Source organism: Rana temporaria, chromosome 5 (genome assembly GCF_905171775.1).
Source record: "Rana temporaria chromosome 5, aRanTem1.1, whole genome shotgun sequence".
In the NCBI taxonomy this organism is placed as follows: Eukaryota; Metazoa; Chordata; class Amphibia; order Anura; family Ranidae; genus Rana; species Rana temporaria.
In genome coordinates this window covers 76,082,153-76,105,404 of record NC_053493.1, presented here as the reverse complement: position 1 = coordinate 76,105,404, position 23,252 = coordinate 76,082,153, and the positions used below count along the sequence as shown (strand labels likewise).

The window sequence follows — 23,252 nt, the reverse complement described above, 5'->3', positions numbered from 1 at the left end:
ACTTAAAGGCTAATACACATATCTCATCATTTCTGTACCCGTTGGTTTAAATACCAGCATTATCTATACTATAGGACATTTATTATTGAATCTCCAATATCAATTATTTACACATCATTTTAGAAAAGGCTTTGTTATAGACCACAGGCCACTAATGTTATTTTTCTAAAAAGAACATTGAAAAAGCAACAACGGTTCACAACCATTACCTTGGGATTTGCTGTCTCTTCGCTGCCTCTAAACTCTCCTCTGAAAGGACACACACACAAATCCAAAGTGCTGATTGGCACCTAACCTAGGACAGTTTTCTGCCCCGGTTGCTACACCTGAAGAAAATTTGCGCAAGACATAACTTGTAATTGGATAACTTCCTCTCTTATCTTTAATTCCTAATTTACATCTACTCCTTCTGTCGGGAAACATAATGGAGAGACAGGAAAATAAGGTGGGCAGGAGGCAAAGGCAGCTTAGCTTGACAAATCAATTCTAAATATTTAATTCTCAATGTTCCATTAAAAGTTACAAATGAAATGACACATCAAACTTTGCCTACAATTTTTTTTCTTAATAACTGATTGTAATTCAGCCAGTGAATTTGAGGATGAAAAATAACCTATATGTTTTTGGCTTCTCTTTCCAGTGGAAGATAATAGCCTGTCACTCAAGAAGAAGGTATCGCTGCAAGATTTGGTCAGTGGAGAGTTTGCAATCCATGATACTGAGGCTAAATGGATAAATGGTGAGACTGGCGCCACGCTGTACAACTTTGTCCATCAATCTTTCCATTAGTTTCTCCAAGTAGATAATGAAAGCAGCTTTATTATATCCTTGGCTAATAACCCCATGTATTAAGATTGATGTACTTTTCGGGAAGATTCAGTGCTTGATATTTGACACACATCCTCTGCGCTTTTTCTTTTTTTCTCTTTTGATGTTAACTTGTTTATCTTTCAGAAGCAGTGTACTCCAGGCACTGAGTGGTATAAATTAAAGATCATTTGGCAATTATTCTGCTTGAGTTGTTAAATGCATGTTCTTTCCTTTAAAAAATACAGTCAAATGTAATGTTGTTATTCATCAACAAGATCTTTTGTTCCAAAAATGCTCATTCTATTGTTTTTTTCTTCAAATATTGCTTCTTCAGAGCAGATTTGTGTTTGGGTGCTTCCTGTCAAATTGATCTTACAATAATTATGTCATTTTTATATTTATTTCTTTATTAATATGTCTAGAACCAATGCTATTTAAAAAAATATATAATTTTTTTCATGTTTCTTTTTAAATGAGTAAATAGGAAATGTTACAAATGTGATTACATATTTAGCAATAGCTTGGCATGCGAGACACTATTTATTTTTTCCAAATTTTTTATTACTATGGTCTGAGTTAATTTGATACTTTCCCCTCTTTCTTACTCAGTTGTCCCTCTTTTTTGTCTAATGTATAGACGGCTACAAAAAAAAAACATATATCTACTAATAAAAGTGCTTTACTGCCCGAAACTTTTATTATAACCTCTAAATTATTGCATTTGATATTTTCAAAAAACAGTATCTAATAAATGTAGAGGTATAAAGAATAATTTATCAACTTAACTAATCATTATTTATATTACATTTTTATGGACCATATAACGGGAGCTGTGGCAGGGGTGTGCTTTGTGGCTTTGTGCTGTAATGTGTCTCTCTTTCATATGTCAGAAAGTTGAGAGTTATGACTGTGGCCTAGGGCGGCAGGGCATAAGAATATCTATAGATCATGTTGCTGATTGCCTGTAACTTATTTTCATCTATAGTAAAAGGTTTCAAACTGGCATCCTGTTTGACAGTGTAATTGTTCTGGTGTCTTATGCCCTGTACACACGATCACTTTTTGTGATGAAATAAAATGACATTTTTAAAAATGTAATTTAAAATGATCGTGTGTGGGCAAAATGTCATTTTATGTCTTCTGAAAAATGACCAAAAAAAAATTCGAACATGCTTGAATTTTTTATGTCATTTTTTAAAATGTCATTTTTTGTGTCATAAAAAATGATCGTGTGTGGACAAAAATTACGTTTTAAACCCGCACATGCCCAGAAGCAAGTTTTGAGACGGGAGGTAAAACTACCATTCATAATGGAGTAAGCACATTCATCACGCTGTAACAGACAAAAAAGCACGAATCGTCTTTTACTAACAAGTAACCAGCTAAAAGCAGCCTCAAGGCGAATAGAACTTCCCCTTTAGAGTGCCGTCACTTTGTTCATCATTTTTCAAAAACGATGGTGTGTGGGCAACATAATTTTTGATGATGAAGTTGGAAAAATGACTTTTTTTTTTCATGATAAAAAATTACATTTTTTGTTCATCACAAAAAGTGATCGTGTGTACGGGGCATAAGTGTTGCTTGCCATTTTTTGTAGTAGATAAGTACAATGTGTCATTACAGTTTACCTATTTTTGGTCTATACACCTTGGAGGAGCTGCTGAATTGTCTTGTGATTTCTTTGCGCTGCTGAAGATTACACACCTTGCTCACCCAGCACTTACCGACACACCTTCATATTTCAAAGAATGTATTAGGTCAAGTGTAACCTAAAGGAAGAGAGAGAATTATTAAGTGTACTTATACAAATAATCAATAATACAATATTGTTAATCTAAAGCCTCGTACACACGACCGGTTTTCCTGCCAGGAGAACTGCCAAGGGAGCTTTTGGCCGGGAAAACCGGCCGTGTGTATGCTTCCTCGCAGTTTTTCCGACAGGAAAACTGCTGGAAATCCCGGCGGGAAAATAGAGAACCTGCTCTCTATTTTTCCGCTGGGATTCCCGGCGGTTTTAAACCCGGTAGTTTTCCTATGGGGAAACACTGCGAGGGAGCATACACACGGCCGGTATTCCCGGCCAAAGCTCTCCCCCCAGATTTCCCAATGGGAAAACCTCTCGTGTGTACACAGGGAAGCTTACCGAGCAGGAATCCTGGTTGTGTGTACAGGGCTTAAGAGATATGATTAAGCAACTGCAGTATTCTGACTATCATTAGATAACAGAAATACATTTCTTTTACCCAGCAACAGTATATAAAAACAGTTCTAATTTGCTATAACAGTCCCTGTTTTATTTCACTGGCCAGTGAATAATAAAAAATAAAAAAGTTAGCTGGCAAAGTTGGGGCCCTGGAAGAAAGCACAACAGACAGCAGATTAGCTTGTGCAATGTTAGTTTCTTACCAGACCCAGGGCGCTCCTTGGGGGACATGGGATCTGATTCAAAAATAGGATTACCTCACACCTTCCCAGGAAGAAAATTACCATGATTAATAAGAATAATATTAATCTCTGAGGCAAGGTCCTGAGCGATGAGCAGTCTCTCTGAAGTCTCACCTGATTGTGGTCAACAATGGCAAGGTTATGTTCAGCCAGACTGACTACTGGCTTCCTTTAGCATTCATTTGTAAGCATGCAAGCATAACGTATATGTTGTTTTTCTGTCCTAAGTATTACAACATTAGAGAACTGAAGAAAATGAAATGTGACTCATGGGAAGTGCACCATTAAAATGGCCTGTATGACGGTATATCCAGTCCTGCCTACACTCAAATTATTTTAGGGTTGAGCTGTAACAAACACTTACAAGCTTTAAGAAATGCCTAGCCAAGATAAAGACCAGGAGATCTACTGCTCTCAATGTAATAGCACAATGTTTATGACACATTTGTTGTTCACATAGACAGAGATGCATGTCATTTTGCATTTCACTTGACAAGGGTTAAACACAAAGCAGTGTTACTGGAAAACACTATCTCTAGTGAGAAAAGGTGTCACAGCTGTTTTTCTGTATAAAGCCCCAGACTGGCGGGCTGGCTCTGCTGGCATGCAGTCCTGCTGGGGCTATGCTCACTGCTTATTTTAAAATCTTAGGAGAGATTGCATAATATGACAAGGTGTTTCTCAGCATATCCCCTATGTAGGCTGCCTGTCACTCGTAAACTCAAAGGAATCCTATACACAAAAGAAGTAACATTTATGAACAGTCTGTCAAGTAGTACTTGCAGCAAGGCACCTAACTGCATTCCTCCATCAGCTAAGCAACTACAAGACCCAGTCTAACCTGATAATTAATGGAAACATACACTCCAATGTCAAGCTTTTTAATGCTAGAGCGTCAGCGCTAGAGCTGTTTCTTTGGGGTACCAAAAGAAAACCGTTTACAATAGAACCCACAATAGGTGTCATATCTAACAACCTTGAGATCCAGCAACTGCACTTGGAACTCTAAAGTCTCAGCCTGGGTGCACAGCTTGTGATCCATGCTTGTGTCTCCTTCTGTTTGCTGATTCCATAATGCCCTTTAAAATACCTAAATCTTCAACTTACTTAAATGCAAAGTATAGAAATGTAGCACCCTCCTAAGATGGGATGCTAGGCAAATTTAGTTGTTGGCTTGCACTGTAATCAGGGGAGCTGAGGTTGATTGCCCAAGTTTTTCATAGCTTCGCAGCCTGGGTATGTGATTGTTTCCCCTGCCTCTGTGAAGAACCTTCCAGAGCTTAGGGTGGGAAGTTCTAATGCCTAGGCTGGATGTTTGCCATGCTCTGGCCAATCCCTGGGGAGGTTGACCCAATAAGTGGTCAGGGAGGTGGTAAATTAGCTGGAGCCCTGGTCAGACTATGCTTTCCCGAGAGGAAACTGATCTGCAAGCTTCAGGGAGCTGTTTGCACCTGCAGCATTCCTGGACTAACTGCTGGACTACTCTCCTATAGCTGGGGCCTATCGACTTGCCCAGTGCGGGGATCTGTAAGTAGAGTCTAATCTCTGTGCCACAGGCTACTCATGATCCTCAGCCATGGATGTCTGGACTGTTTCAGTTTCTCTACTTGTGGTACAGATTAACCTTATGATCCACAGCTGTAAGGGCTTGAACTTTTTCCAGTCCTTCATTGTTTGTGCTGAACTTTGTCTCATGGTTCCTATCTGTGAGGGAAGGACTGTGGGGTTCATTTACTAAGGCTAGGTTCACACTGCTGCAAACTCAAAATCGCACAATTTTACCACGATTTTGCGGCTTTAGCAGCGAATTTGCCACGATTTGCTGCCGTGATTTCAGGGAATGCCAGTCTATAGAGCTGAATTTGCATCGCACACGGTTCAAACTCGCACAGGACCTTTTTTTCCCGCAGCTTAGATTCACACTGCGCTGATGTGAACAGCACTAATGGAAAACAATGTTATTTTAATGACTTGCGAATTTGAGCGAACGCAACTGCTCAAATTCGCAAAAGAATTTGCAGCAGTGTAAACCCAGCCTAAAACGGAGAATGAAAAATCTGATGCAGCTCTGCATAGAAACCAAAGGGCTTCCAGGTTTTTTGGTCAAAGCTTAATTGAATAAGCTGAAGTTAGAAGCTGATTGGCTATCATGCACAGCTGCACCAGATTTTTCACTTTCTGGGTTTAGTAAATCAATTTATGTTACTGCTGCTTTTAGAGAGAGAATTTTCCCTTGCAGGATTGTGCTCAAGCACTTTGGAGTACCATATTCCTCTTGTGCTCCTTCTATTACAAGTTTCCTCAGCAATAAACACACTCGCCTAGATTCACGTACGGCCGATCTACGTTGCACGGGCGTAGCGTACCGTATTGACGCTACGCCGCCGCAACTTAGATAGGCAAGTGCTGTATTCACAAAGCACTTGCCTCCTAAGTTACGGGGGCGTAGCATAAATGGGCCGGCGTAAGCGCGCGTAATTCAAAGTAGGCTGGTAGGGGGGCGTGTTGTATTTAAATTAGGCTTGACCCCATGTAGATGCATGGCCGAACGAACGGCGCACGGGCGCGCATGCTCAGTATCACGTCGTATTTACGCCCAAAGATACGTCGGCTCAATGCCTGTGACGTGAACGGAATTTACGCACAGCCCTATTCGCGTACGACTTACGCAAACAACGTAAAAAGATACGCTTGTTCCGACTTCCATACTTTGCATGGGCTGCGCCACCTGGAGACCAGCTTTATCTTTACGCCGGCGTATGTCTTACGTAAACGGCGGAACTAATTGCGACGGGCGTACGTACGTTCGTGAATCGGCGTATATTGCTCATTTACATATTCAACGCGGAAATCAAGGAAGCGCCACCTAGCGGCCAGCGTAATTATTGCAACCCAAGATACGACGGTGTAGGAGACTTACGCCGCTCGTATCTTGACCAAATTTATGCGTAACTGATTCTATGAATCAGGCGCATAGATACAACGGCGGCCATTCAGACTTACGACGGCTGGAGATACGCCGTCGTAAATCTTTGTGAATCTGGGCCTAAGGCTCCATGCACCCTGGAGCTCATAAACTGTAGTTTATTGGCGTTTGGGCTTTTTTTTTTTTTTAAAAGCCCATAAACTGCACTCTATGTTAGCCTATGTGTCCATGCACACATGGAAGTTTTTTAGCGTTAATGAGCAGTGGAGATTATGAGCTTTTTTCTGAACGCAAGGAATTCATATTCAAAGTGCCGTTTTTCGGTGGGGAAAAACGCTAATAAACGCTCAAAAAGGCTCAAAAATGTAGCTCGCCAGCGTTTTTTGCGTTTTTTGATCCATTGAAAAAAAAAGAAAAAAAAATCTAATAAACGCTCACGCTGAAAAACACTAACAAACGCTACTGCAAAAACTTTGAAAAGACTGCCTGCAAAGTTACTGGTGTTTTTATAACTTTTTTTAGCCTCCAGTGTGCATGGAGCCTAAAAGAAAACATCCACTAGACTGTTTACTGAGCCGGAGTGAATGGACTGTTGCTATGTGCCTGGCTGCCTCTGCACTGCTTTGGGAAAGAATGTGTTAAACTAGAGCAGCTCCTGCGAGGGTAGGGTTACAGAAAGATAAGTGCATACTCTATTGATGATCTGAACTTTTGGGTTGTGCAGGACATTAAATAGGGACTGAAAAAGTGTATTTTGGACACAATGATACAAAGATTGAGAGATTTTTAGATTGGGAGCTAGGGCCCCTTTGGGCGTTAATGGAGGTTTCACATTCCTTCCTTTTTTACATGAATAAACTGATTATGCTTGCTGCAGTCTGCGTTTCTCTCTGTGCTCATCTGTTTTGTTGATTCCCTAATAAATAAAGTTATATACTTGAAACGGTTAAAAGTTGGTAATAACGTATAAAGAAAATTAGCAGTATGAATCTAAACATGAATGGTACAATTGACAGTAGTTTGCCAATTGGCCACAGGGGGGCAGAGCTCTCTTATGATGGAGTTCCTGTCTGAACTAAATTCCTGCTTGCCCCTGGTGGTGACAAAAATATATAAATAAGAGTTAAACATAGCGGACACCTTAATTACACATGCTGTTTTGTTTTTGAGCATGTTTTATTTAAAATGACACTTTTTTCATTCCTGGTGAAGCCTATTTATGGGTGAAACATGTTGAATTTTGGGGTTTAAGCTGCTCACTTTTTGATGTGCAGGATGCACAGTGGATGCAGGGTAAGATTGAAAAATAGACTGGTATGGGAGGCACTCATTAGTATGACCAGTTTTTGGACTTAAGTAAGGGAACTTTTTATTTCCTGCATCCACCAGCAGGTTTGTGATTTTTACATTGTTGCCAGCATGTGTTATTTTAGCTGTGTATGTATAAGAGTTATGTTTTAGGGGTTAGTTCTGTGCATAGAGAGATTGGCACACAGCCCTCGCATTGATTTTTCATTTGTGATTCCCACATAGTAGTCTGTAATTATTTTGGTTCTGAATAGTCAGACAAATTTATTGGTTCATACTTTATTGTAACATTTGTTTGTAAACACACAAATCAGGGAATCTGACCTAGACCAGGAGTCTCCAAACTACAGTTCACACGTGACATTTTGCCCGCTAGTTTTTACCTGGCGCTTGGAAAATTGGCCTAAATTTGCGTCATTTGTTTCTATGGTGCAAGTGGGCAAGTTCCCAGCACCATAATAACCAATTAAAGCATCCAAGACACATGGGGATTATTTACGAAAGGCAAATTCCCTTTGCACTACAAGTGCAAACTACAAGTGCAAAGTGCTCTTGAAATTGCACTAAAAGTGCAGTCACTGTAGATCTGAGGGGGGCATACAAGGAAACGAATAAACATTAAAACCCATCTCTTCTGAGGTCAAGGGGTTCCTTACCCATGAAATGGATACAGCGCCCAGAGGCGATTCAGTTCGCATGTGTTGCGCTTTACAAGTCTCTCTCTCTCTCACATAATTTTAGCTTGCACATGATTGGATAATAAAATCAGCAGAGCTTCCCCTCATTTCAGATCTACCCCTCAGATTTACAGTGACTGCACTTCCAAGTGCACTTTCAGTGCAATTTCAAGTGCACTTTCAGTGCAATTTCAAGTGCACTTTGCACTTGTAGTTTGCACTTGTAGTGCAAAGGGGATTTACCTTTCGTAAATAACCCCCCCATGTGTCTTGGATGCACCATAGAAACAAATGATGCAAATTTAGGACAATTTTCCAAGAAGTGCAAAGTGGATTTGCCTTTAGTAAATAACCCCCAAGGTGTCATTCATTGCTGTGGTGTTGATGGCTGAACTGATTGCGCCATAAAAGCACTTGATGCTCATTCAGGGTGGCAGAGGTATCCAGGGCAACTCCACTAATCAGAAGATTAACTTCTCTACCTCCTGCCCTCCATCCAGACCTGCTCCACCTTCTGTCCTGTGCCATGCTTTCACTTTAGGGAAGATTGTAAGGTAGGATAAGGGAACTGAATACTCTGATGTAACTTGAGGGCTCGGGTGTGCACCGGGATTTCTTATGTGAAGGGGGCCTCGGATGTAAAAGAGGGGTCTTCTGATGGGATTGCTGGTTTCTGATGTGATGCAATTTCTTGGAGTGTGATTATTCATTTATTTATTAAACTGATCATTTTTCAGTCCACAAATATTTCTAAAATATATCATGTGGCCCTTGTACCTGAAAGTTTGGAGACCCTTGACCTAAATCAATGGATCAGTGATCTGGTACCTTGTTTAGTGATAGCTAAGATTTTTACTAAGTAATAATATCCTGAAAAGACCCCACTCACTGACATTCAAGGAGAGCACTGCTGGGTAAATTTTTCTAAATAATGCTGAACTACATATACTGTAAATGAAACATTTGTAATTCTGTTCAACGAACTCTTGATCCAGATACTTCTGCCTACTATACTGAAGTTAAGCAATACATCCTGGTGTAAGAGCCATTCTAGCTTGTCATTGGACAATAAAGGAGCAGCAGTACACTGACAAGATCATCTCTCACCACCGTACAATGCAGAACAGCCTACTTGGCTTACAGTGCTGCCCCTCAAGATTCAGGGGCTTATGCTAGTTTTCTATACATACATTTTGCCACTTTTAAGTCGTTGATTATATCTGCCTACAACTATAAAACTATAGTACAACTACGAAAATATGTAAACCCAACACTTCATATTCCTGATATGTGCCTGCTGTACCAGAGGCGATTCAGTTTGCATGTGTTGCGCTATATAAGTTTCTCACTCACTCACCCACCATGTACTTTTATGAAAAGTATCCTGTTCTCTTTGTATTGCTTCCTTTGTGTAAAATCCCTGGTGTTCCTGCCAGTCCCTTTGCTTGCCTATTAAAAATGGACCACACTAGGCATGAGAGCACAGCATTGTCATTTCTCTAGCTGTGCTCAGAATTCAGCCTGCTCTGCTCCAGTGATTAGACTTGTCCTATATATATTAGGGCTGTTACTGATCGAAATGTTTCTGTTTGATTAGTCTTTTTTTTTTTTTTAATCGAATAATCAACTAATTTCGATTAATTATAACGCACATACAGATCCAACTACTTTTAGCTGATCTCCTTGCAGGCTGATTCCCAGTGCAGCTACCAACAACTGGAAAATGGATAGCAGGATACAAAAAACACACAAAGGCAGCACTCGATGGGAATAGCAATAAAACTTTTATAGTCTTCAAATAGGTAACCAAATAAATATTGCACTGGAGATAAAATCGATGTAGCTACATAAACTGTAAAAATGGTGCGAGTAATACCAAACGGTAGCAAAAGCAGTCATAAAAACATGTAGCTAAGTATGATACTGGTATAAAAATGTGTACAACGATACCACTGCTGAATCCAGATGAGGAGAGGATAACATCAGTCCGTCTCACATGTAGATGTCCCGTGAAGAGAACTATCACAACTCCCAGTGGATGGTTGTAGAATCCCAGGTTGATAGAGGGAAGTGTAACAGCCCTTGCGTGTGGCAGATAGTGAGGTCCCGCCGGCATGCAGATATAAAGGCACAGCAAAGGAGCCCTTCAGATGGACACGGCAAGCCCCCGCGGGTGTCCGTGACGTTACTGGATTTCCAACGGAATTCCCTGAAGGCCCAGTAGCCGGCGGAGAGGTGAGTACCAATCAAAAGAATTTTAATTGATCAAAAAGATATTGATCGATCAAAAAAAATAAAGATTAATCGATTAATTAAAAGTTAATTTGCACAGCCCTAATATATATATATACACACACACACACACAAATGTTTTGCATTTAATTTCTATTTTAAACTAAATGTTTTTTAGGTTTTGCTTTTTGCACGGTGAAGGTTCACATATACTTTAACTTTGAGCAATCTGCGTATAGTTATAAGTCTATAGTAGTTCTAGTATCTGATGTTTCTGCCTTCTGTTAGTAGCGAACATATTTCACACTTTCTCCAGTTATATTTAGCAATGTAACTGTTTTTTTGCCCGCTCAGCACCTCTGGGAAAGGTACAGAGATAAGTGATAAGAGGTGCAACTTCCCAGCACATCTCTGAGATGTCATCTGACATCATATGTGTGCTCAGTAGTAAAGCTTCACTAGACCAGCCAAAATGCGCAAAGGAACAGCCATAGGTCAAGTGCCATACAACACTCCATGGAACTGAGATACGGAAATCACTGTGTATTTCAAGTCCAGTTTACATTTTTTTTTTCTTTTATATATGAGGTCAAATGTTTTGCCTTGTGGTTAACTCCTTTACATGACTATCTTTGCTTATTCCTAAGCTTTGTGGAAAACAAATGAAAAAGGAAAAGCATATATTCATTATCTGTGAGAGCATATGGATAGAACAGTTTCATTGCATTTATTATTACTAAGCATGGAAAGCCATGTCATAAATAGTAAAGCAGAACTCTGGGATAAGCAAAACCATGTCCAAATACAAGAGCCATATGTATTATCACTTACATTTTGGTGTGCTTTGCGCAGGGGCTGGACTGACAACTCATGGGGCCCCCGGGCAATAGGTGATAATGGGGCCCTCGGGTAATAGGAGATTATGGGGCCCCCGGGTAATAGGAGATTATGGGGCCCCTGGATAATAGGAGATTATGGGGCCCCCGGGCAATAGGAGATTATGGGGCCCCCAGGCAATAGATTATGGGGCCACACAGTATACACACACACACATACAGTATGCATACACAGTATACACACACAGTATACATACACACATAATACACATACTAACAAGGTACATTAGAGAGAAAAAAAAAACATGACATGTGAGGGGAAAAAAATGCTTCCAATAGTGTAAAAAAATTCAACAATTTATATTTTTTTCCATACAAATGAGTGCAAGGAACAAGTCTGTTATGCTGGAAAGGAAAGAGCAGAGAGATAAGCTCATCATTCTGCTGCTTATCCCTTCACTGTCCAGTCACAGGTTGAGGGCAGGACAAGATATATGAAAAACAAAAAAAATTAAGGCCTTAGATCAAGAATATTATTCCCAATATTGAACTCACCAGTTTAATGTTATCACTATAGCCTAACTATGCAAACAGAAAAAATAGTCCCTGTTTCAAGAGACAGGAAAGCAAAGGGGATATTAATATGATAAGAAATGTAACATATTGGGTACAAAAAGTTTGATCATTTGTTTTTGTGTCAAAAAATAACTTCCAATTAAAATAATTGTTACAGGGGTTCATTGTCCCCCGACAGGGAAATTATATAAAGCCACTTAGACTTTGCATGTAACAAAAACAAGAACAACATAAAACATAAATACAAAAATGTCAGGACGGCAGGTATTCTAACACACAGGGTGCTACCACGGCTAAACGCTGTATAAGGATTACCAATGGGATCTACCAAAGATAGTTAGCTCTCCTGTGTCTGAACCCCTTGGGAGCTCAAGCTGGGGGATGGATGATATCACTTGCAATGCTAGATGTGTGTCCCTATAAGCGGATACTCTCATTAAAGTGAATATAAACCCGATTCATGAAATGTGAGCTGGGCACCTATATTTGCAGTGTTTTCTTATCTCTCTTCAAAGCCCTATATCTTATGGCTTCTGTTATCCACATGATAACTTCTAACAAGTTCTTCATCAACTGTGCTAAAACCAGGCTGAATTTTGTGTCAGGGTGGGTGCTATAAATAGATTAGCAGAGAGCTGGTCTATTCGCAGCACGGCTCTGCATTGTGGAGGGGAGGGGGGTGCCTTTCCTCCAATCAGCTGTCTCACAGTGTATGGCAAGAATTCACACCCACAGGTGAATCAGGAAGAGAAAATTCTAACACAATGTGCACTTTCTAAACAGTATATAAAGCTGAAGACAGCAGATGTACATGTAAAACTTATGTAGAAGGATTTGTTTAATCTCTGTGTGTCATCTGAGGCTGTTTACTTCACTGGCTAAATGTGAGGGTTTACATCCACTTTAAGTTACAGTACAAGACCTAGTCTTACATAACTGCAATATGGAAAATTCAAATATCCTGCCCTACAAGACCTGGTTGTGTTGGGTGACTGAGCTGTGTGAATCTCAGGACTGAATGGACAGAAATACAAATCCTTTGGCAGGTAAAACAGCTATCATATATGCAGTTCATCTGTGTAATTAGCTGTTTGCCTGGCTTTCAGCTTTAATCTTTCTCTGTGCAATCAACATGGATCTATTGTCTAAAAACACCTTTTTTACTCAGTCTATTATAATATATTTTTGAAAATAAATGATGGAAAGCTAAAATAAATAAATAAATAAACGCAAACTATCAAACAATACACTTAAGTTGGTTTTTGCTCCCATAATAAAATTGTTGTTTTGAATTTAGCTCAATCAGTGTTACAAGGCTCAGCTACGTTGTCAATTTTTAAACTCCAAGATTTGAAAGCATAAAACTACATTGCCCCATATTCCTGACAAATATCGTTTTTAAGGCACAACAGTGAGAAGACAGACTCTGTAAATAACATTCATTACCTAGCTTGTTCCATCATGCTTGTAGAGACATTTAAAGTATTTTCTGCAACTAATGAAGTGTTCAAATATCATAATGTTATCTGTCTGCAGCAGAACACAAATTATTTACAGTTGGCAATGGAAAGTTTATATAGACACATGCCAAGCTAATACCTGATTCGGAAGTATTTTTGATGTACGCATAAGTTTTGGAGGTGCAATCCTTCACTGGAGTTAAGCTATTAGCGTTGTTAATGGCTTTTTGTTCTTTGAACATTCAAGTTGTATTTATTGTGGTCTGCCAGCGTAAAATAGGACTGGTAGTATGCAAATACCATATAAAGATAAAGTGCTGCTTCATCGCGAAACTTTAGATTCAGCCTCCGCGGACATGTCCAATGTTATAGAAAATAATGTCTCTCCCTGGCATTTGCGCCAGTCTTTGTACAGTATAAGGACACACTTACACTATATGACTTTATGGCTAGGACCGGCTGTGATCAGGGAAGTAGAAACTGCTATTTGACAGCATTAGTGGTATATGATTGAATATGCAAGAAGTATAGCAGATCAACTTCCATCGTCATATGTTCTGATGCAAAGCACCAGTGTCTGGAAAGGTTTCTGTAAGCTAAACTGTAGACTAAATGTATTTTTATAAACTTTTTTTTTGCCGGGTGAGGGTGAGTCCAGGGCACTGCTGTAAAAATTAGTGCAGGGCACATTATTTGTAGTAGAAGCCTATCAAAATGTTAGCACTGTAGTATTAGAAGACATCTGTATAGCCAGCATGCTAGCTCAGAGGTTAGTACTCCTGTTTGTACTGGAGGAATCCTGAGCTTTATATATTCTCCGTAGGCTTTTGTTGTTTTTCTCTGTTTGTTCTACTTACTTGCCCCAGACCAAAACCCTATGGATTGATTAGATATGTGCTGCCTAACTTTTATATATCATTTTCAGAGAGAAGTCTATTTTTAAAGCTGCAATATGACATTACTGCAGCTACTGCTTTTAAAAAAAAAAATGGTTTATATAGAAAAACAGTGGGGTTGATTCACTAAAACCGGAGGGTGTCAAATCTGGTGCAGTTGTGCATGGTAGCCAATCAGCTTGTATCTTCAGCTTGTGGAAATAAGCTTTGAAAATAAAACCTGGAAGCTGATTGGTTTCTGTGCAGAGCTGCACCAGATTTTGCACTCTCTAGTTTTAGTAAATCAACCCAGTATGCTTTACAAACATGAATTTGCTTCAAATAAATGAGCCTGGCCGTGTGGCGTGTCAAAGTATCAAAGTCAAGTGATCAGCCTCTCCTCCTGTCACAGAGTTCCCTTTTCTGTGTTAAGCAGAAAGAACTCCTGGCATACCGCAGAATGTAAAATTCAGGCCATGGTGTGGAGTAATACGGAGCAGTATAGCAAATAGTGGTTTCCGATTTTTGCTATAAATAGGCACTGGAGCCTCACTACATAAGTGGTCAGTCTGTGATACCATGTTTTACCTGTAGGTGGAGACAGTCACAGTAAAACATGAGAGATGGGGACATTTAATAGAGGAGGTCACATTCTAATTTGTACAGAAAACCCTTCTGCAATAGTTCAGTTTTCTTGTTCTAACTTTCCATAGATTGGAGCAAATACAGTAATTTACATGTTTAACTGCTTTTGTAAGGAGCTTCGAAGCATAGCTTTCTCACCAATCATGACTGTCTATCTATCACATACCTGGTATCAGAGCCTGATAGGATGAGGTAGGCCTGTCTTACACCTCTGAATCGGGCCCCTGATAGTGTAAACTGAAGGCACAGGAGTGCAGAGTCGCATGAGTGCCTGGAAGTCCTGCTAGCAGCAGAACAGGTGTCTTAGCTGGGCAGGAGAAGTCATCAGATGGCTTCAGTAAGTAGTCAAGTAGGCAGGCAGCTGGTGCTGGTGACAGCAGGCAGAGTAGCAGGGTCAGGCAGGCTGGGTCATACACAGACGGGAAGAATCGGGTACAGGTCACAGGCAGGATTGTGGTCGGAAGGAAAACCGGGTCTAAAAAAGATCAGTGGAACTGGAGCCAAAGGAGCAGACAGACACGTGGTCAGTGGACTGGTCAAGGCAGGTGGAGTCCAGAGAATGGTTAAGACAAGCCGGGTTCATAACTGGAAGCAGGATTCAGGTTCATAGGATAACAGATACACAGGAGGCTGAAGACAAGGCAGGATTGATTCTGAGCACTGGCTGGGTTTAAATAGTCTGTTTGGCGCCAGCATCTGTCACAGGTGCACGCAAGCGCCGGCACGCACAAGGATGCACGACGTCTATTAGCCAGTGCCCAATTCTTACGAGCATGAAAGGGAATCAGTTTTAGCTTGTGCCCAAGAGTTCTTCCAGCGGATCTATTCTGTTTGTTGTCATGTGTATCCTGACACTATCACATATGATGATCCAATCCTATGTATGACAATTCAAAACAATTCTTTTCTAGAGAGGGGTGAAGGGAATCTAGCCTTTATAAGTTATAATAGAACATTTACCATGAGCTATTTAATTACTCTGTGTGAGAAATAGAATACATTCACATCCTCTCCATCACTTCCACTTCTTCTATTGTACAAGCTGTTCCTCTTTCCTTTTGGCAAATGCACAGATATTTCTCCACTTGTGTTTGATACCAATATTAAATTGTTGATAAGACGATATTGCTGACGCTCATCACAGTCCCTTCGTCTATCCAGCAATATTGTATTACTGGGTTCCCTTTGTTACAAAATAAAGAAAGATAATTGAGTTTCGGACAAATTCCTTTCCTATATAAATATATATTTCTTTGATCTGTGTCGTCTATTCATCTCTTATCGTACACAGTGCTTTGCATGCCTTTGTATTTTTATTATCTTTTTTAAAATCTTGTCTAAACCGGAAGAGCGTTTTTTTTTTAAAATGGTGTTGTTTGTTTCTTTTATTGTTTCATTAGCTCACTCCATATAATTTTCTTTCTGTCAGAATTTCTCATCCTTTCAGGCTGTCTGCATTTAATTAGACCTCTTTGACCTCCTCCTTTTTTTTTTTCCAGCTATGTGATACCATCCGCTGTCACTATGCCATTCATTGTGTTTACTCTTCTGTGGAGGCAGTGACTGGCTTTGAGAGGTAGCTTTCTTTGCTGCCTGTTGTTTTGCATTGTCTAAGCACTTTGCAACATATCCAATGATCCATCTTGCTTTGTCAGTTTTCAGTACTGTATGTGTCAGATGATTTATATGTCCTTTACGCATGTCTCCTGCTTGCTGCGTTCTCATTAAACAGTTCATTTTCTATCTCTACTAATTTAATGGATGAGCTGTTTGTTTGATAGATAATTATGGCAGGATGCAAGCCTTTGATCTTGTTGTACATGGTTTAAATATCTTCTAGGTATGGGATCATTTTCTGCAGGTCAAGTCAACCGTTATGGACTTTAACTTTTCTATACGACATAGATGAGATAACAAATATATTGGAACCCTTTGCAGATGAATTAAACACCCCAGGCTATTAGAATTTAAGATTAAACATTAGCCTTAGTTTCACACTTGGGTTTTGGGGCTTTTTTCTATGCACATTATTACATTTTTGAGGCGTTTTCAGACTTTAGCATTCCTATTTTAGCCAATGGAAATCTAGTTATTAGAAAAAAGAGAGGCATGAAAAATGCGTGTTCAGGTGTTTTTCAGGTGCTCCCATTAAAGTCTATGGGAACCAAAAATGCATCCCAAGGAGACTTATTTACTTCTTTTTTTTAAGCTTCAAGTGACATAATGCTCATGTGTGAACAGACTCCATAGGATACAGTGGCAGCCCTTATGTTAAGCACTTCTACAAATGTACTTCAAATCACTGTGGTATGAACCAAGGCTAAGGAGACTCTGTTAGGCCTCGTACACACGACCGAGTTTCTCGGCAAAAACCAGCAAGAAACTTGCTGGGAGATATTTTTTTTCCGAGAAAACCGGTCGTGTGTACATTTTCGTTGAGGAAACTGTCGAGAAACTCGACGAGCCAAAAAGAAAGCATGTTCCCTATTTCCTTGACGGGAATGGAGAAAATTGGCTTGTCGAGTTTCTCGACGGCTTCACAAGGAACTCAACGAGCAAAACGATGTGTTTTGCCCGTCGAGTTTCTCGGCCGTGTGTACGAGGCCATAAGGTGCGGATTTAGAGTGCAGGTACCTAGAGGTGCATATACTTACAGAAGCCTTGAAAACCTCCCTGTTTTGCTGACTATAAGGATATTTTAGCAGGCAAAGCTTTGGCACTTCCTACCTTTTGCACCAGCAAGGCAGATAATTGTACTAAAGAGCCAATAGGCATAAAAATGATAGGCTTAACTGTAAGCTTTTACCCTAATCAGAAATTTTGAAGCTTTGCCTGGTAAACAGTTTGAGGTTTGACTGTGGCAGAAAGGATGGGGAGGCAGGTATGTGCCAAGTCTCTCGATCCTGGCACTTCATTACTGCAACGGTCCCTCCTCTCTTTTGAACTTGCTTTAAAGTATACTTACTCTAAAGGCGGCCATACACGGTTCGAATTTCGAAAGAATTTTCTTTCGAAAATCGTATCAAAGAATTTTCGTTCAAATTTTGCACCGTTAGTGGGCTGCAGCAACAGCCGATTTTCGTGCGGCAAACAAATTTGAGGAATCCGACATGTTGGAAATTTTTTGAAAAACAAACGATTTTCTGATCAATGATGGGAGAATCGCGCGAGAAATGTAATAGAAAAAAAATGTCCATGTGCAAGAAAAGAATATTTCCGGAGAGAAAAGAATATTCCCGGCAACATGAAGGTTTGGTCGGCCAAATTTTGAAAATCAATGGTGGCATCATCGGATCACAAAAAAAACGAACTTTCTGATTTTGAAAATAAATTTTGTTCGAAATTCGACCGTGTATGGCCTGCTTAAGAACAATGTGTGGGCTTCTCTTGCCACACTTCTCCTGAAGTTGCCAGTTGGATAGCTGTGATTCACTTCAATATTTCTTTTTAAAAACTCCAAAAATATTTGCTTAAAGTTATTATAAATATGCACAGTTTGGCATTTTTACCTCTCTTTGTGTGTATTTCTTAAGCTGGACTTTGCAGTGCAATGCAACAACCACTTATAATGTTCTGGGCCAAAAACCCCTTTCCAACTGCTAAAACTATTTGCAAACTGTACTTGTAAAGTAAAAAGTTTGAGTACAAACTTATCATGCCGGTGTTTTCTGCATTGCTAGGAATGATGTCACTGCCCTTAAGCTCGATTCACATTCATGCATGTTGCTTTTGAGCGTCGTTGCAGTGCTTTTGCTGTGCTTTCCATGTTTTTATCGCTGCATTTTGCCGCAATTTGTGTTTTGCTTTTGTGTGTTTTTTTTTTACATTCACTGTATATAGCCAGTTGCTAAGAAGCGAGCCAGGAAGCCGGCCGCTGCTTCTTTTACAATTGATGAGTCATCAGCTGTCAGCAGGGTTTCCCGCTGACAGCTGAATGTAAAAAAAAAGAATTGCCAACAAAAGAATTTGTGAAAAAAACAGCCGGTCTGGTATGGATTTGGAGGGGACACCCCCATGTCAAAATTTTAAAAAATTGGTGTGGGGTCCCCCCAAAATCCATACCAGACCCTTATCTGAGCATGCAGCCTGGCAGGCCAGGAAAGGGAGGGGACAAGCAGAGGAAGTAAAAGAATGAAGAAAGAAGAAGAAGACTGGTGGAAGAAATGGGGGAAAAAGAGGACCGGAGGAAGAAGCAGGGGAGGAAGAAGACTAGAGGAAGAAGTGGGGGAAGAAGGCCAGAGGAAAAATACATTTTTAATAAAAGACTTGTCAAAAACTGTCTCTTGTCTTTTGCCACACTACACTACTTTTTTGGTGAATGGGTAGGGGTACAATGTACCCCATACTCATTCACATAAAGGGGGGCTGCGATCTGGGGGCCCTCTTGTTAAAGGGGGCCTCCAGATTCTGATAAGCCCCCTGCCCACAGACCCCCCCTGCCCACGGGATAGGGTTTAAAAAAAATGGCGTGGGGGTGTACCCTCCAAATCGGTATGGTTTTGGGGGGGACCCCACGTTGTTGTTTTTTGTGCATTTTTTTAGCCAGCAAATCTTATTTTTTACATTCAGCTGTCAGCAGGGCTGGTGACAGCTGATGACTCATTGGTTGTTAAGGAAACAGTGGCCATCACTAGCAACCAGCTATATACAGTGAATGTAAATGCACCTTGTATTTTAATGTAAGGTCCGCTTTAACTGCTTTTTATGTTAATGATTGTTTTATACTTAATAAAAAATGCTATTTTCTCAAGCAGATATCATACCGTCTAGATAAAGACCTAGAGATTCCTGTGGTTTAGTAGATGTATTCCTACTGATGCCTCACCTCCCATGATCCTCTATTAATTCAGATATGCAGAGCCGTATACAGCATTCCAGGCTTGGATTCAATGATGTGTCATTTGTAATGCACCTCTCTGCTGTAGCTTCTATTTATCAAACACAATCCTGCTCCTTTTGTACTCAACATGGAGTATTACTGAATCCATTCCAATGTATAGGCTTTGATACATCCCTAACAAGTTTCTATAAAATTAGGATAACTAAATAGGCTAGACTTGTCAAACTGGTTTGCTTAAATAGGCTGCTTTTATAGCTTCATGTTACAAAGAGCTGTCTAACATTAAAGTGATGAGCACTGTAATTATAATGCCAATGTAATGCAAGCGATACACGTCTGGTTTCTATAATGTATGATAGATGAATTACTCTTCATACTATTTATAAATCATCTATCAAGAATGAAAAAGCAAAAAAAGCAAACCTATCGAAGGACATTTATTAGCATGAAATATGTCTATATCGAAGGCACTAGATTGCTTTGAAAGCGTACCAAAAGCCAAATACATCTCCTCACAAATTGTGCCTTTTAAATAATTACAGGTCAGCCAGCGTGGGCATCGTCTGGGTTCCACTGGCTGTTGTCCTCGCTACTTCTTCTTCTTCTTAATCGCTGTGTCTGTTTGTGAAAAAGTTATATTGCAAACAGGTAGAATCTGAAAGGAAGACAGCAGCTTAAGGGATCATACCAGATGACAAATAGGTATTTCAGTGGTTTAGCTTAGAATTGGAGCATTCTGATGGACCAGTGTATCTAAAGTAATTATTTGAAGGTCAGGTATACACCTTCTGAATATATGTTTGTTTTGTCTTTATTTAAAGTGTTTAGGGAAAATTAAAACAAATATATAGCCATTTTTTAGGTAAGAATGAAATATTGCATATGGATATTCCATAATTATCACTTGCAATAAGCAGGTAGTTTGTTGGAGGCTGTATGTGCGGCTAATGATCCTGAATAGCTTGTGTAATATGATCTTCTTCTGGTTAGGTCTGTTTACAATATGTTCCCCAGAGGAGGGACCTTCTCCCTTTCCTTCTTCTAGCACAGAGACCTACGTGAATTTCCAGTTAAACAGAAGTAGTCAACAAGTGAGGAGGCAGTGGTAGGAGTTGTTATTATAAATCCCAATATTCTTAGCAAAAGTAGGCTATTAAAAAAATGCATAAAAAGCTATTTATATATATGTAAATCTTTAAATACAGTCCTGATCAAAAGTTTAAGACCACTTGAAAAATGGCAAAAAAATGGCAAAAAATCATATTTTACATTGTTGGATCTTAACAAGGTTCCAAGTAGAGCTTCAACCTGCAACAAGAAGAAATGAGAGTGAGACAAAACATTTTTTGAGCATTCAATTAATTGAAAATAACGATTAAACTGAAACAGGCTGTTTTTCAGCTGATCAAAAGTTTAGGACCACATGCCTTTCAAAGGCCAAATCTGTGCAAAGATGTGGATTCATTGTCATTTTCTGTCAGGTAGTCACACGTTGTGATGGCAATGTGGTCGGGTTGCTGAACTGCATAAGCAGGGTCTCTCATCAAGACACTGTACGATCCTTGACCCAAATTAAGGCCCTTACTGGTGCTGACTGCAGCCAGACGGCATCTGAGACTGAAGGGCTTCAAAAACAAAAAACTTCTTTAAAAACCTTGTCTCCTTGAACGCCACAGAACTGCTCGTTTGGACTTTGCAAGAGAGCACCAAACATGGGACATTCAAAGGTGGAAGAACGTTACTGGCATGACAAGCAGATCCCACCCGAGATGTTTTCTACGCGCCACAGTGGAGGGGGCGCCATAATGGTCTGGGGTGCTTTTTCCTTCAGTGGAACAATGGAGCTTCAGGAAGTGCAGGGGCGTCAAACGGTCGCTGGCTATGTCCAGATGTTGCAGAGAGCATTCCTCATTACTGAGGGCCCTCGTCTGTGTGGCAACGACTGGGTTTTTCAACAGGACAATGCTACAGTACACAATGCCCGCAGGACAAGGGACTTCTTCCAGGAGAATAACATCACTCTTTTGGCCCATCCTGCGTGTTCCCCTGATCTAAATCCAATTGAGAACCTTTGGGGATGGATGGCAAGGGAAGTTTACAAAAATGGACAACAGTTACAGACTGTAGATGGCCTTTGTGCGGCTGTCTTCACCACTTACCTCAAGGAAACGCTTGCATTAAGCATGCCGAAACTAATTTTTGAAGTGATAAACAATAACAGCGGAGCTACTCATTACTGAGTTCATGTTTGGAAGTTGGATTTCTGTTTTGGGGGTGTTTCGTTTTTTTTTGGAGGTGTGGCCCTAAACTTTTGATCAGCTGAAAAACAGCCTGTTTCAGTTTATTCCTTGTTTTCATTAAATTGAATGCTCAAAAAATGTTTTGTCTCACTCTCATTTCTTCTTGTTGCATGTTGAAGCTCTACTTGGAACCTTGTTAAGATCCAACAATGTAAAATATGATTTTTTGCCATTTTTCAAGTGGTCTTAAACTTTTGATCAGGACTGTATATGTAATTAAACCTAAACAATGATAGTTTATTTTATCATGTGGGTGTCACAGGTTGGTTGTGTTATTTAAGTAGAGATCTGGTATAGTAGGTCATATCTAGCCATACTCCAAACTTTCTGGAATGGGATAAAGAGACAGTAATACACTTGGTGCTTCAGTAAACAGTGGGTGGGTACTATGGATGCAAATGTGGTAAAAAAAAATTGTCAGACTGTAAATGTAAAAGCATGGTTATCTAGTGACAGAATGGAAATGTGGGTAGTTAAAAGAAAGGTGAAATTAAAGTGTCAATAAACCCATATTATGAAAAACTCCCATTACATGCTATACAACAGAGTGTTCATACTCACAACACCACTAAAGCATTTGTTTTCTGTAGAGTAAAATATACCTGGTTGATCCAGCCTTCCGCTGTCTCTCCCATCTTCTCTGTGTCCCCATTACAGGCTGAGATTGTGAAGACCAGCTGGTGTCCTCTATAGAGCAAGCTCTGATTTCAGTTCCCTTCTAAGCTCTTAATTTCCCCATTATTTTTATCTGTGCAGCCCACAAGACTATAGAGTCATACGTGTGGTAAATTACACTTCCCTCCATCCCACTTCCTCCAAATGCTTCTATCAATAAACACAATTGGGGCCAGATATAGTAGGCAGTTTGATTACATTCTCTAAGAAACAAAAAGGCTTAGTTTTATTAAAAATCTGTTTTACATATATCAAATGTAGTTGCTAATACCTGTAAAGTACAAAAAAGGGCATAGGATGCAGTTGCTGTCTGAGCAAAATAAAAAGCTGGTTTCAATAATCCCTGACTCTGTCTACACCATATTAATGCACAGAAAATACCCATCTTATGTCCAATAAAGCTTTATAGGGAGCTATAAAACAGTTTTTGATATTGATCATTTAATTTGAATTATTTTTCTTTTTTAGTAATGTGCCTGCCACAGCACCAATCAGGACTGGCCAGACACAAACTCACACTGTAGAGAAAATACAGTACATCAGCAGAGTATTAGAAGCCCCTCCCCCAAAGATCTTTCCCTGCAGATTCTAAAGAACAGGGAAAGATCATGTAAACACGCAATAGTGCTGCAAGATTAAGGTACTTA

The 23,252-nt window shown here is 39.8% G+C and overlaps 1 protein-coding gene across 4 annotated transcripts in view; it reads left to right on the top strand.

The window, feature by feature from the left end:
* Positions 1 to 23,252, top strand: part of DPP6 (dipeptidyl peptidase like 6) — a 1,751,424-nt gene that overhangs the window by 1,247,003 nt on the left and 481,169 nt on the right. For all 4 annotated transcript variants that reach the window (XM_040352727.1, XM_040352725.1, XM_040352728.1 and 1 more), the window contains exon 3: positions 641 to 739. In XM_040352727.1, the coding sequence (XP_040208661.1) occupies positions 641 to 739 (99 nt within the window). The remainder of the gene's footprint in view (positions 1 to 640; positions 740 to 23,252) is intronic.